This window comes from Erpetoichthys calabaricus, chromosome 10 (assembly GCF_900747795.2).
Source record: "Erpetoichthys calabaricus chromosome 10, fErpCal1.3, whole genome shotgun sequence".
Taxonomy (NCBI): domain Eukaryota; kingdom Metazoa; phylum Chordata; class Cladistia; order Polypteriformes; family Polypteridae; genus Erpetoichthys; species Erpetoichthys calabaricus.
In genome coordinates, this window is record NC_041403.2 from 6,508,694 (window position 1) to 6,524,795 (window position 16,102).

The 16,102-nt window shown below is 43.9% G+C and overlaps 1 protein-coding gene across 2 annotated transcripts; it reads left to right on the plus strand.

The window, feature by feature from the left end:
• The first annotated feature begins 793 nt into the window (after positions 1-793).
• Positions 794-14,119, plus strand: LOC114658754 (vitamin D 25-hydroxylase-like). 2 transcript variants are annotated; one of them, XM_028810801.2, is made up of 2 exons: positions 794-1,182; positions 13,950-14,119. In XM_028810801.2, exons 1-2 carry the CDS (start codon positions 817-819, stop codon positions 13,956-13,958), a joined length of 375 nt encoding a protein of 124 aa, XP_028666634.1. In that variant the 5' UTR covers positions 794-816; the 3' UTR covers positions 13,959-14,119. The 2 variants fall into 2 exon arrangements, with proteins under 2 accessions (XP_028666634.1, XP_028666633.1); XM_028810800.2 differs by lacking the exon at positions 13,950-14,119 and adding an exon at positions 10,986-11,204 and having other exon boundaries at positions 797-1,182.
• The last annotated feature ends 1,983 nt before the right edge of the window (positions 14,120-16,102 follow it).

Here is a 16,102-nt window from a genome sequence, read left to right on the forward strand (position 1 = left end):
ACCAGAGACATGAATGTCACTGCCAAGGTAAGTAAACCTCTCAACGAGGTCGATGCTCTCTCCGCAGACTGACACACTGCTGATGACTGTGCCCAGGAGGTCATTAAAGGCCTGGCTCTTTGGTTTTCTTCCAGGACACTCGCAAGCCCAGACACTCAGACTGCTCACTCAGTCTCTGGAGCGCCACGATCAGAGCCTCCATTGACTCCGCAAAGATCACAGCATCGTCACAGCCTGGCACTGTGTGAAAAAGCAGTTGCTCCAAGTGAAATCCAGCCACTGATTGAACACGGCCAGGCATTTGTCACTATTACGATGACAATCTTGATTTTTTTTTTTTTAATGATTATTATTATTATGTTTTTTCGTTGAGCTTTGCTATGCCCTTACAGCAGTTGTATCTCCTCCAGTTACTATTCGGTGGTGAGTAGACTACCCATAGTCGTGAAGCTGCCTTTTAAGGGGCTTTAGCAAGGCTGTGTGTTTCCCGGTTTGTCTTCGGTATTACAGTAACAGACGTGAACGATCAGACCGACAAGACGCAGGTGTCTGTAACGTCGCACTGCTTTTAATAAACCAACTGTGGATTTGTGGCTGCGGATCTCCCGACACTGGCTTAGTGAACCTGTAACGGATAACTCGGTTCAGTTATTTCAAGTTCTCTCTGACATATAACTTCGTTCATCATCTTTTCTTAATGTGGAGCGCAGGTGTGAAGCTCTGGACTGGACGCCGACAAGTTCGGTGAATTGTAATCTTGTTATCGGTCAGGATTTGACCGAGCAGACAGAGCCCGGCTGTCGCGTGTTTCGAGGAATGTTATCAGATGTCATTCCCTTTCATGAGTTGTTCTCCAGTTGTTCTCCACCCCAGCTACTATTGGCATTAGTGACGTCACACGCAGTGCCCGCCCTAGATGGGCTGCACGAAGTCCGTCGGCTTCAAGTTAAAGGCAGCGTGACAGCCGAGCGGAGCGCAATTCAGTCCGCAATGTCGGTCTGGTGGCTGTGGGAGCAGCTGGACGCCCGGAGCGCCTTCATCTTCATTGTGGTGCTGTTGCTTGTGTCTGATTACCTGAAGAACAGAAATGGCAAAAACTTCCCGCCGAGTCCTATTTGGGTGCCGTTTATAGGCGACTTGTTCAGTATGACTTCAGATAAGCCGCACCAGTACATGGCAAAGGTGAGTCCGAACCCCCGACTCTTCTTGTTCTTCTTCCTTCGACTGTCCGACTCCAACACTTAAAAATAAAGACGACACATACAACCAATAGTGAATAATAATAATAATAATAATAATAATAATAATAATAATAATAATAATAATAATTCTTTACGGGCGGCACGGGTTCGCTTCCCGAGTCCTCCCTGCGTGGAGTTTGCATGTTCTCCCCATCCTCCCACAGTCCAAAGACATTCAGGTTAGGTCGATTGACGATTATAAATTGTCCCTAGTGTGTGCTTGGTGTGTGTGTGTGTGTGTGTGTGTGTGTGTGTGTGTGTGTGTGTGTCCTGGGATGGTCTGGCACCCTGCCCGGGGTTTGTTCCCTGCCTTGCGCCCTTATGTTGGCTGGGATTGGTTCCAGCAGACCCCGGTAACCCTGTGTTCGGATTCAGCTGGTTGGAAAATGGATGGATGGATAATCTTTACATTTATATAGTGCCTTCTTAGTGCCAGTCTGTAGTTGCAGAACAGAAAAGATGACACTCGTTCAACTGCAGGTCATCAGTATTGAATTTTCAGGTTCTGCCTGCATGCTTTTCTTTTTCTTTCTACAATTTTTTTTTGGAACCGCAGTGTGTCATGGATAAGCACTGGCTGTCACCTGTACTGAAAATCAGGGTGATGCCACAGTGGAACTGTTTTTGGTTCTCTGAAGAACCATCCATGTGAAGGTTTCAGAAAGAACTGTTATTTATTAGATCCATAACAGATTTTATTAATAACCATGAAGAGATGGTGTGGTGGACTAGCACCCCATCCAGAGATTGTTCCTGCTTTGTGTCCCAGTGCTCACTACTTTGGACTCCAGCATCCCTACCACTCTGCACACTGGATAAGCAAGTTAAAAAATGGATGGATGTGAGTTATAAAACACTGGTGAGCACTGCTGTGGCATACAATGATGCAGGATAAGTTTATTAATTTTTAAAAATTTGTTTAATCCTCTTTCGTTGCGCACTACACATTGAAGATTTCTGCCTTATTCAAATACTGTATTGGCTACAAGCCCAGATGTTAGGTGACCGCCTTTGTTTGTCATTTTTTAATAGAAATGTCTGCTAAGTGAATAAATGTAAATGCAGGACTGATTTTATCTCTTCATGGAGTGAAATGGCTCCTTATGAAGCTTTAACGAGGAACTACGCAACCCAGCAAAGAGCTGTTTAAGAGCCGTTATTTTAAATACGATGAGTGCTTATGGGTTGAAACAAAAAATGTCACCCACATTGCACCATGTCAATTGCCACTGCATCTCCAGTCTCATTTTAAAAATAATCCAAGGAATGGGAAAACCAGGCCTGGACAATGTCTACCCTCCGCACTTCATCTGTAAGATACTTACACTTGACTGACATGTTGACAGCCTGGAATATGTCACCTGTTAAAGGTGACAATCAGCCAGTGCTTATCCATAACACACTGCGGTTCCATAAAAAAGGATGGAAGAAAGAAAAAGAAAAGCATGCATGGAGAACCTGCAATAGAAAGTACAATATGACTGACATGCAGTTGGGCAAGTGCCATCTTCTCTGTTCTGCAACTACAGCAGACTGGCACTAAGAAGGTGCTATAATTATTAATTAATTATTATTATTATTATTATTATTATAAGATCACCCTTTTTGACTATTAAATATTTAATATTTAATTTTTTATTTAATATTTAAAATATTGAAAATTTAAAATAAATTAAAATTTGATTATTAAATATTTACTATGGTAAACATTAACATTATTCAAAGTTATTGTCTGTCTGTATACCTGCATTGTTATCACTATTTAATTTAATATTTTCTTTATCAGTATGCTGCTGCTGGATTATGTGAATTTCCCCTTGGGATTAATAAAGTATCTATCTATCTTTAATATTGTGCTATTCATATCTATCTATCTATCTATCTATCTATCTATCTATCTATCTATCTATCTATCTATCTATCTATCTATCTATCTATCTATCTATCTATCTATCTATCTATCTATCTATCTATCTATCTATCTATCTATCTATCTATCTATCTATCTATCTATTGTCTCCCACTTATCCGAGGTCGGGTCGCGGGGGCAGCAGCTTGAGCAGAGATGCCCAGACTTCCCTCTCCCCGGCCACTTCTTCTAGCTCTTCCGGGAGAATCCCAAGGCGTTCCCAGGCCAGTCGAGAGACATAGTCCCTCCAGCGTGTCCTGGGTCTTCCCCGGGGCCTCCTCCCGGTTAGACGTGCCCGGAACACCTCACCAGGGAGGCGTCCAGGAGGCATCCTGATCAGATGCCTGAGCCACCTCATCTGACTCCTCTCGATGCGGAGGAGCAGCGGCTCTACTCTGAGCTCTTCCCGGATGACTGAGCTTCTCACCCTATCCTTAAGGGAAAGCCCAGACACCCTGCGGAGGAAACTCATTTCAGCCGCTTGTATTCACGATCTCGTTCTTTCGGTCACTACCCATAGTTCATGACCATAGGTGAGGGTAGGAACATAGATCGACTGGTAAATTGAGAGCTTCGTCTTGCGGCTCAGCTCCTTTTTCACCACGACAGACCGATGCAGAGCCCGCATTACTGCGGATGCCGCACTGATCCGCCTGTCGATCTCACGCTCAATTCTTCCCTCACTCGTGAACAAGACCCTGAGATACTTGAACTCCTCCACTTGGGGCAGAATCTCGCTCCCAACCCTGAGAGGGCACTCCACCCTTTTCCGGCTGAGGACCATGGTCTCGGATTTGGAGGTGCTGATTCTCATCCCAGCCGCTTCACACTCGGCTGCGAACCGATCCAGAGAGAGCTGAAGATCACGGCCTGATGAAGTAAACAGGACAACATCATCTGCAAAAAGCAGTGACCCAATCCTGAGTCCACCAAACCGGACCCCCTCAACGCCCTGGCTGCACCTAGAAATTCTGTCCATAAAAGTTATGAACAGAATCGATGACAAAGGGCAGCCCAACTCTCACTGGAAACGGGTTCGACTTACTGCCGGCAATGCGGACCAAGCTCTGGCACCGATCGTACAGGGACCGAACAGCCCTTATCAAGGGGGCCGGTACCCCATACTCTCGGAGTACCCCCCACAGGATTCCCCAAGGGACACGGTCGAATGCCTTTTCCAAGTCCACAAAACACATGTAGACTGGTTGGGCGAACTCCCATGCACCCTCCAGGACCCTGCTAAGGGTATAGAGCTGGTCCACTGTTCCGCGACCAGGACGAAAACCACACTGTTCCTCCTGAATCCGAGGTTCGACTATCTGACGGACCCTCCCCTCCAGGACCCATGAATAGACTTTTCCAGGGGGGCTATCTATCTATCTATCTATCTATCTATCTATCTATCTATCTATCTATCTATCTATCTATCTATCTATCTATCTATCTATCTATCTATCTATCTATCTATCTATCTATCTATCTATCTATCTATCTATCTATCTATCAAATATAAAACATTATCATCTTAAACGTCTTAATGTAATGTCCTTGGTGATGCATTGACTGTTTGTTTTCTTGTATAATTGTTGGTTTGATATTTTGTTGGGCCAAAAGATCTGACATATTCGTCTGAGACATCTGTTGTGGAAGACCTCAAGTCTCCTCATGTCTGTACTGACCACAAGCCAACACTCTGAACCATACAGGAGGACAGACTTTATGTTGCTGTTGTACAGGAGCATCTTTGTTTTTAGGCTGTATTGTTTAGACCTCCAGATGGAACGGAGTTGGGAAAAGGCGCCCTGAGCCTTTCCCAGCCTTGCTCTAATGTTTTTATGGGCAGAGCTGTCCTTGCTGATAAGGCTGTACAGTAATTCAGGCGTTGTAAGAGCGCATGGTGTTAATGGTTGTAGATATTCTTCGTGATGTTGTAAGTTGTTGTTTTCATCTTCCGCACAATCACCACCAACTGTTTCAGCAGAGTCTATTGATACACATTTAACCAATTTACTGTGTAACCGTTCAACATTTTTGGACGCATTAAACCAATTTGCCGTGTAACCGATCGACATTTTCACATTAATTCATTTGACTTCATCCTTTCTCGGTGCTAGGATTGCTCGTGTACTCAATTCTTCCCTTGATAACCCTTTGTGATGAAATTCTTCAATAACATTTGGACATAATACATCTTCTTTAATTGGGAACTTAAAGTGAGGAAAGTGTTAAAATGTATAAGAGCTGAGAGCACAGGAAGTGTGTCTGACAAAAGCATTCACACCAATGAGAGGTGACGGGACCGTGGTCTTGTTTGAAAAGGGCGGGACTTGAAAAAATCTCAAGGCAAAAGTCTCGTCTCGCGGGACTTGAAAAAATCTCTTTAAAAACGTCTCGTCTCCAAAAAGTCTTGTCGCGTCAAAGGATTTTTTTTATATAATAGAGAGACTACACACACATATACCTGTGTATACTCGTGTGTCTGTTTATATATCGTATATACTGTATACAGGGAGATTCACTCGAAAGAGGCCACAAATATTCTGTAATAACTCTTGCTAGAATGGAGCAATCTGAATGAAACAACATGCAATGTGCTCCTCAGTATATGGAGCTTCGAACAAGCCAGAGCAATGATCTAGGCGTAGAAAAATTGCATACGTATTGTGTCACTGTTGTTCAGGAGCTCAGAGCAAGTGATATGGAGAAAAGAGTCAGATACTGTCACTGGTTACAGGCGTTTGTGAGGAACAATGAAGGAATATTGGACATCACATGGTTCTAGGATGAGGCGTTGTTCCATTTGTCAGGTTATGTTAACTCGCAAAACACCCGTATGTGCGCCACTCACCAAAAACCGCTCCATGATCAATAAGTTGATGTATGGTGTGCGATGTCTCGGTTGCGTATCATAGGCCCCATTTTTTTTGACACCACCATGAACACCGATGTATACCTGGACATTTTTGAACAGTTTGTGAATCAACTGGATGGAAACGGAAGGTTGCTTCCAGCAAGATGGAGCAACGTGTCACGCATCGGCAAGGATCATACCAGAAATTGAATCCTTCTTCGGAAACAGGGCTTTGGCCACCATGGTTGCTGGATCTGACACCACCAGACTTCTTCCTTTGGGGTCTGCTCAAAAGAAAAGTCTATTGGAACAAACCTTGCAATGTGGAAGGTGAAATTGCTGCTACCACCCCCTGTTCTGTACATTACCACAATGAATTTGAAATGAAACAACTCCGATGCAATTGAAGTGCAGACTTTCGGCTTTAATTCAGTGGGGTGAACAAAACGATTGAATAAAAATGTGAGGCGACTAAAGCATTTTTATAACACAATCCCTTCATTTCAGGGGAACAATTAGAACAAAGTTGTCTCTGTCCAAATATTTATGGACCTAACTGTATATCTGGATAAACCACGGTGCAAAAAGGCAAGCAATGATTGCAGAGACGTCTTTTCAGACCAGACTTCAATCTCGAACTGGGAACAAGATGGCGGGTTCCTGGGTTAACAACAACAACAACAACATTTATTTATATAGCACATTTTTATACAAAAAGTAGCTCAAAGTGCTTTACATAAAGAAGAGAAGAAAAATAAAAGACAAAATAAGAAATTAAAATAAGACAACATTAGTTAACATAGAAAGGAGTAAGGTCTGATAGCCAGGGTGGACAGAAAAAACAATAAAAACTCCAGAAGGCTGGAGAAAAAAATAAAATCTGTAGGGGTTGTTCAGTAGTTTATTTAGAAGCACAGTCTTGTGCCGGGCCCTTCATTATCGGGACATCCCGTTCAGCTCCATTTAACTTATCAGGTTACATCCTTGAAACACTCTTTCCCACTGAACTTTGACCCATAAACTGTTTAACTTTGTCTAATTTCCTACAAACTGCACACACAAATGAACATATCTGTGAATCAGCTGTACACGGTGAAAAGAAGGAAAACAATTTCATGGATACAAGGTCATGTAAATGAAAGGTGACAGGTGAATGGCTGCTTTTTACCTATCCTGGAACGTATACGGTTAAAATCCTTATAAAACTAGATAGACAGATAGATAGATAGATAGATAGATAGATAGATAGATAGATAGATAGACAGACAGACAGACAGACAGACAGACAGACAGACAGACAGACAGACAGACAGACAGACAGACAGATAGATAGATAGATAGATAGATAGATAGATAGATAGATAGATAGATAGATAGATAGATAGATAGATAGATAGGCACTATATAATTGGTAGATTGAGAGTAAACTATATGCCAATGAAGGTGTCTGCCCGCACAGTAAATGCCTGCACCGCTCATCGCTCTCTCCTAATGTTTTCTGTCTGGGACTCTTCCAAGAAATGTTTACAGTGAAATCATAGGGGCCTCTTGCTATTTTGGAATTATTCTGTTTTTTTTACCCCAGGATAACTCTGAAGGCTTACTGAGTGAGGTGCACTGATTTAGGCGCCTGCAGCCATTCTTTCCAAGTCATTTATCACTAACTACAAAACGCTAGAAGTATGCACGTGAAAGGGGCCTGACTCCATGGGTCACGGAGCGGTCATATTCCAGATGTCTGTATGTTGTACTTGGCAGGCAGTTTGGCTCCAGCTGGCTGAAGTTGCATTCCTTGTAACGTTGACCCTCACTTCAATCTCAATTGGCACACATGGGTAGGTGTTTAAACAACAAACAGAATTCTGTACGCTAACTTCTCCGTGTCTAAGGCCAAGGTGGCTGCTGCTTTCTCACCTTCTTGTTAAATGTCATGGCTGCTGTGACTGATTGACCTGCTCCTTTTATCCTTTTCTGATTCCATAAGAGTGGGTGGGGTGTCTCCCTGATAATGAATAAAACTGGCGGACCACAGGAAATCTAAAAGCACTGCAGACTCTGATTCAACAATGAAAAGGCGCGATCTGTAACTCTGTGGACAGGCACCCCGGGGGTCTCTCCACAGCCCAAATCCTAAGCTCTTTCTTCTTATTGGGGTTGATGTTGTGCTGGTTTCTTGCTTGCCAGGTCACATGGGCTCAGGGTCTACCTTGGTTGTTATGTTCAGTTTTGAATGTGGCTGGGTTGCGTTGTTTCAAGGAGTGGTCATTGGGCGCTTGGCATACGTTTAATACTTGCTAAAAATGGCTTATAATTCTTTAAAAAGTTGGTTGTTGTAGTTAAATAAAAATGTAACCAAAGAATTTAAAGAACAAAAGAGAGAAAAGTAAACATATTGTATATACACACACACACAAATGTTATATATATATACTGTATTATCATACACATGTACTCCGGGAACAACTTAAGGGCTTAGATAATAACAATACTACTCGGGCCCAGCTGAGGGCGCCAAGCAGTAGTGGTATCTCTTCTTCTTTCACCTCTGCAGATAGAATGATTGATGTGCCATGATGTCACTTCCAGAAGCACTTCCTCCCAGAATTCAACTTAATCAGAAGCACCACCATCAGGGCTCAGACTTGACCAGTTTCAGCACGATTAGTCTCCATGTGCCTTTTGCGCCAACTTATAATATATGGGGTTTGCCTATGGGTGCTCCTAGACCCATTATGTGTTTTTGTCTCTCATTATAATATACTAGCCAACCCACGGCATAGTACATATGCTGCATAATTATGTATTGATGGGTGAACACTTCCTGAAAGACACAGTTGTCCAAATGGGGTTGGTTTTGAGGATACGACTGTAGGTGAATGAAAAGATGTAACTCTGGAGAGGGCAACATACAATACAGTGTTTTACACGCTGCATACAGCGATTCACATCCGTGACAAACAAATTGTTTTACACTCTGCATACAGCGATTCACATCCGCGACAAATATGATTCTTCTTAGATGGTGCTGTTGCGTCCACCCTCGCTCTCGAAGCATACACACTGCCTGGTCATGTGCCAGCTTGCAAGAGAAACTAACAGAAACCCGCCCACCAACTCTAAGACCATGGGATACCCCTCGCAAACTGTTCTACACGCTGCATACAGCGATTCACATCTGCTACAAACAAACTGTTTTACACGCTGCATAAAGCAATTCACATCCGCGAGATGATTTTTCTTAGATGGTCCTGTCGCGTCCACCCTCGCACTCGAAGCATACACACTGCCTGGTCATGTGCCCTCTCGCAAGAGCAACTGACAAAGACCTGCCCACCAACTCTAAGACCATGGGATACCCCTCAGAAACTGTTTTACACGCTGCATACAGCGATTCACATCCGTGACAAACATGCCTCTTCTTAGATAGTCCTGCCGCGTCCACCCTCGTTCTCGAAGCATACACACTGCCTGGTCATGTGCCCGCTCGCAAGAGAAATTCACGGAGACCCGCCCACCAACTCTAAGACCATGGCGTGTAAAACAGTTTGCGATGGTGGACGCGGTCGTCCGTCATAACTGAAAAGAATACAGTGGAACCTTGGTTCACGACCATAATTCGTTCCAAAACTCTGGCCGTAAACCGATTTGGTCGTGAACCGAAGCAATTTCTCCCATAGGATTGTATGTAAATACAATTAATCAGTTCCACACTGTACGAATTGTATGTAAAAATATATTTTAAGTTTTTAAGCACAAATATAGTTAATTAAACCATAGAATGCATAGCGTAATAGTAAACTAAATGTAAAAACATTGAATAACACTGAGAAAACCTTGAACAACAGAGAAAACTAACACTGCAATAGTCTGCGCTATAGCGCTACCAACCGCTGGCTAAAAACACTTTTTTTTTAATGAGTTTTAAGCACAGGGAAAAAAAAATGAACATTTGAAAAAATCCGTAATTTAATAAACCACCAAGAAAAGTAACATTGCAACAATGCACACTACGAACCGATCACTGTAAACAGAAGTGAAAACAAAATCAAGCCCAGTGCATTCTTTAACTGCCGTCCTACCTTATGAGTCCAGCCCCTTCTCTCTGGTGCTGCCTGTGTGTGAACCGAGGTTCAACTGAGGTTGACTAATGAAAAGTCAACGTGGCTCAGAGGTGCATGTGGAGTCTAGCAGAGACGAACGTGAATGACGCCCGGTGTTGTGAGTTGCTGCGTCTGAGTTGGTGGGCGTGGCTCTGCGAGTTTTCGTCGTATCTAATGGTCTTAGAGTTGGTGGGCGTGGCTACTTCCTGCGTGCTTTCATGGGTGTCTTGCGTGCTCTGGTGGCGGCTTAGCGAATTATATATATAGATACGGCGTGTTTTCCGAGGCGTCACGTCCGAGTTGGTGGGCGTGGCTCTGCGAGTTGTCGTCGTATCCAATGGTCTTAGAGTTGGTGGCCGTGGCTGTCTTGCGTGCTTTCCATGGGTGGCTACTTGTCGGCGGCTTAGTGAATTATATATATATAGATACATATATATATATTTTGTCACACACGTGTGATTGGGGTACAACCTAAAGGCTTAGGTAAGTGTCATTTATCACCAAGACATGAGGAGGTACTGTCTAATAATGTTCCCTCTTCTCCTTCCCCTTCTGCAGAAAGAAAGATTGACACCTCTCCCACTCTGACATCAGACCACCTGTACCCGCCTCTTCCTTCCAGAATCCAGCATAATAGGGAATAACGCCATCTTGGGCAGTCTGTCTGAATTTAATAAAGTCTTCATGTTGCCCTTTAACATGCGTTTTATTTTACACCTCAGCATACGGGGTTTGCCTTCGGGTGCCCCAGACCCTTTAACTCGAGCCTTTGTCTCACACACGTGCAATTGGGAGAAAATCTCAGAACTCATCTGATGGTAATTCCACCCCGGGTCGATGGTTGACCCTGTCACCTAATGCCTCTCCTTACTTTTTTCCTTCAGAATGGAAAGTCAGCAGCGTGAGGAGCAGTGGGCGCCACTTCTGGTTCCAGTGACCTAAACCCGTCTTTTCCTGCAAGAAGCCATCTTGAAAGAGCCATCTCCACCACAACGGATTAGTCAATGGACTCCCATATCGCAGCAGAGTCATTTGATGATTTCTTTTGTGAAAACCTTCAAGCAAAACGTTTAATTATAGAGGGTACACCTGTGATACACCAACCTTTCTTCTTGTCTCTCATTTACTACATATTGTTAAAAAAATGGATTAATCTAGTATTATAAAACTTGTAGAAATTCCTTTTTAGTTTATGTCAAAATAGTCTCCTTGAGATCCAATGCACATTTCCCAGTGCTTGTCCCATTCCTGTATGCGCATTTTATTGCCATGTCTAGAGCCTCCTGGAGTTAAAATTACCAATTTATGTTAAGGTAACACTAAACTGAATATTATTATCTACTAGGGGTCTGTGCCCTCTACTCGCTTCGCTCGCCCATACCACAACCGACACTCCCGGGGGTGCGCTTCACGCTAGCCACTTCGCGTCTCTGTCGCTCACGTTGTGAAGGTGGTGGGGAAGGAGCTGAACACACGCTAATGACGGATCAACTGCTGGCTGTCTGCTAGCTGCTACCGAGCTACATGATCCGCATGTTGCGCTGCGCGTCGATCATTTAAAAGCCTGTACAACAGCTGTCCTTTTGTCTCATTGCCTTGTCTCGTGAGACATTAAAGTGTCTCCGAGAAATTGTTTGTAAGTAGGGAGTGACGTGCAAGAAGTCTCGCGGGACTTCAAAGTGTCTCTCCGAGATAATCACGTCTTGACCCAAGATTTTTTGTATATAATAGATAGATATATATATAAAAGTCAAGGTATGTGTGTGTAGATAGATAGATAGATAGATAGATAGATAGATAGATAGATAGATAGATAGATAGATAGATAGATAGATAGATAGATAGATAGATAGATAGATAGATAGATAGATAGATAGATATGAAATGCACTATATTATAAAAAGATAGATAGATAGATAGATAGATAGATAGATAGATAGATAGATAGATAGATAGATAGATAGATAGATAGATAGATAGATAGATAGATAGATAGATAGATAGATAGATACTTTATTAATCCCTAAAGGGAAATTCACATACTCCAGCAGCAGCATACTGATAATAAACAATATTAAATTAAAGAGTGATAACAATGCAGGTATACAGACAGACAATAACTTTGTATAATTTTAATGTTTACCCCCCCAGGTGGAATTGAAGAGTCGCATAGTGTGGCGGAGGAACGATCTCCTCAGTCTGTCAGTGGAGCAGGATGGTGACAGCAGTCTGTCACTGAAGCTGCTCCTCTGTCTGGAGATGATCCTGTTCAGTGGATGCAGTGGATTCTCCATGACTGACAGGAGTCTGCTCAGTGCCCGTCGCTCTGCCACAGATGTCAAACTGTCCAGCTCCGTGCTTACAATAGAGCCTGCCTTCCTCACCAGTTTGTCCAGGCGTGAGGCGTCCCTCTTCTTTATGCTGCCTCCCCAGCACACCACCGCATAGAAGAGGGCGCTCACCACCACCGTCTCATAGAACATCTGCAGCATCTTATTGCAGATGTTGAAGGATGCCAGCCTTCTAAGGAAGTATAGTCGACTCTGTCCTCTCTTGCACAGAGCATCGGTATTGGCAGTCCAGTCCAATTTATCATCAAGTTGCACTCCCAGGTATTTATAGGTCTGTACCATCTGCACACAGTCACCTCTGATGATCACGGGGTCCATGAGGGCCCTGGGCCTCCTAAAATCCACCACCAGGTTTTGCTGGTGTTCAGTTGTAGGTAAATTCCAGCATCACTTCCGAATGACTGGAGCGATTTTCATGAAACTTGGTACACATGTTTCTCATTGGTCAACTAAAAATACTGTAGGGTGGTGAAATCAACCCTAACCCACCCCCTTCTAGATAGGGTAGGGGGGTGATCTTACGTAATGCTGACAGTAGTGTGAGGGGAAATGAATAACCCTTCTTTTACAGTCAAACGTCCACTTTGTAGGCGGATGGTGGTGCAGCGGGTAGCGCTGCTGCCTCGCAGTTAGGAGACCCGGGTTCGCTTCCTGGGTTCTCCCTGCATGGAGTTTGCATGTTCTCTCCGTGTCTGTGTGGGTTTCATCCGGGTGTTCCAGTTTCCTCCCACAGTCCAAAGACATGGCAGGTTAGGTGCATTGGCGATTCTAAATTGTCCCGTGTGCTTGGTGTGTGGGTGTGTGTGTGCGTGCCCTGTGGTGGGCTGGCACCCTGCCTGGGGTTTGTTTCCTGCCTTGTGCCCTGTGTTGGCTGGGATTGACTCCAGCAGACCCCTGTGACCCTGTAGTTAGGATATAGCGGGTTGGATAATGGATGGATGGACTTTCCTATATAATATAAATAATGCTAACATATATCTAATCATTCATATTATTGGTTTGGACATGTGCAGAGGAGATATGCTGAGTATATTGGGAGAAGGATGCTAAAGATAGAGCTGCCAGGGAAGAGGAAAAGAGAAAGGCCTAAGAGGAGGTTTATGGATATGCTGGGAGAGGACATGCAGGTGATGGGTGTGACAGAGCAAGATGGAGAAGACAGGATGATATGGAAGAAGATGATCCACTGTGACAACCCCTAACGGGAGCAGCCAAAAGAAGAAAAAGAAGAAGATAATCATTCATATTATATTGAAATGTGTTCACCCTGTGATGGACTGGCAACCTGTTCATTTGTTGGTCCTGCTTTGTGCTCAATGCATGCTGGGATAGGCTCCAGCTCACTTGTTACCCTGCTCAGGATAATCAAGTTTAAAAAATGGATGGATAGTGTCACACACGTGTGCATAGGAGGTAGTGAAAAGGGGTAAAATGAGAGTAAGATGTCAGCTTGGGACTTGATGTAGTGCACTAACCTCTTTTCTCCCTCTTCTACAGATAAGCTGAAGGGAAACCCAGCTAAACTGGCATCAACTTCTGCATCCCTGTCCTGACCAATGCCTTCCTACTGACCGCATTTCTGCCACTTCCCTCATGGACCCGCCTCTTCCTGTACACCACATGAATTTCCCATTGGGATTAATAAAGTATCTATCTATCTATCTATCTATCTATCTATCTATCTATCTATCTATCTATCTATCTATCTATCTATCTATCTATCTATCTATCTATCTATCTATCTATCTATCTATCAGTCCCGCACCTCTCCTCCCCATTCTGTTCTATACTGCTCAAAAAATCAAAGGACCACTTTTGTAATCCGAGTACCACATCAAGTCAATGACACTTGTGGGCTATTGATCTGGTAAGTGAAGTAGCAGAGGGGCTTGTTCATCAGTTTCAGCTGCTTTGGTGCACTAGAGGGGCAACAATGAGATGACCCTCAAAACAGGAATGAATGGTTTAACAGCTGGAGGGAGGCCACTGACATTTTTCCCTCCTCATCTGTTTTGTCACTCGTTTTTCATTTGGCCACGGTCAGTGTCACTACTGGTATCATGAGGCCATACCTGGATCCTACACAGCTGGTACAGGTAGTTCATCTTCTCCAGGATGGCACATCAATACGAGTCATTGCCAGAAGTTTTGCTGTGTCTCCCAGCACAGTCTCAAGGGCATGGGGGTGATTCCAGGAGACAATCAGTTACTATAGGAGAGTTGGACAGGGCCCCACTTAGAAGGTCCTTAACCCATCAGCAGGGCCCACCAGTATCTGCTCCTTTGTGCAAAGGAGGAACAAGATGAGCACTGGCAGAGCCTACAAAATGACCTCCAGCATGCAGGCAGGCAGGCCACTGGTGTGAATGTCTCTGACCAAACAATCAGAAACAGACTTCATGGGGGTGGTCTGAGGGTCGGATGTCCTCAAGTGGGCACCATGCAGCTCAATTGGCATTTGCCATAGAATAACAGAATTGGTACCCTTTGCTTTTCACAGATGAGAGCAGGCTCACCCTGAGCACATGTGACAGACGTGAAAAGATCTGGAGAAGCCGTGGAGAACGCTATGCTGCTTGTGACATCGTTCAGCATGACCGGTCTGGTGGAGGGTCAGTGATGGTCTGGGGGGGCATATCCATGGGGGGACACACAGACCTCTACAAGCTAGTCAACTGCACTTTGACTGTCATTAAGTGTCGGGATGAAATCCTTAGACCCATTGTCAGACCCTGTGCCTATGCAGTGGCTTCTGGGTTCTTCCTGGTGCACGACAATGCCCGGCCTCATGTGGCGAGAGGATGAAGGAATTGATACCATTGACTGACCCCCATGCTCAGTTGCCTGACCTCAATCCAGTAGAACACCTCAGGGTGGAACATTATGTTTCAGTCCATCCGATGCCTCAGCCTGTCCAGGAGCTCAGTGATGCCCTGGTCCAGATCTGGGAGGAGATTTCCCAGGACACCATCCATTATCTTATTAGGACGTTGTCAGACATGCATACAACAATGAAATTTCAGCACACTGGACTCACCTGCCTGATCATTTTTTCCCTTTGATTTCCAGGGTGTCTTTGAATTCAGCCCTCTGTACGTTGATCATTTTCATTTCCATCAAACGATGTGCCATCCTTTCATTCCTCACACATCACCATATCAGTAGAGATAGCCAGCAGGATTTGTTTTCCCATTGAGATCTGATGTGTTTTCAAACTGTTCCTTTAATTTTTTTGCGCAGTTTATTCGGACTCCGTCTTTTGTGATTACTCGCTGGTTTTGTTTCATTCCGTCTCAAAATAGACGGCGTGGATCCCCAAACCTTTTTCTGTGTTTTCTTTCATTATTTCAATAGATCAAGAGCGACATTTGACGTGAAGGCCCTAGGACATTACTCAGTGGTTATCGGAAGCCATGGTACAAACACAAGGCCTTTGTGAGACAACTGATGCCAACATGCTAAAATTAAAACGTAAATCCATGACAGCCTTAAGAAATACCATTGAGTAAACCCCAGAGGTTTTGGATGAGCCTTCATGAGTTATTGAATAAACACCCTTGAAAAAGAAAACATCCAAATAGGACTGTAAGCCCTTAAATTATTAAACTAGCCAGACTGTCAGCAGTTTAACTTTTAAGAAGGATGACTAA

What these genes read in the sequence shown, in the direction of transcription:
- LOC114658754 (XM_028810800.2), top strand. Translation starts at nt 817, where the DNA reads ATGTTATCAGATGTCATTCCCTTTCATGAGTTGTTCTCCAGTTGTTCT. An exon ending in CGCACCAGTACATGGCAAAG is followed by an intron (nt 1,183 to 10,985) that starts GTGAGTCCGAAC and finishes TTTTTCCTTCAG; the next exon opens with AATGGAAAGTCAGCAGCGTG.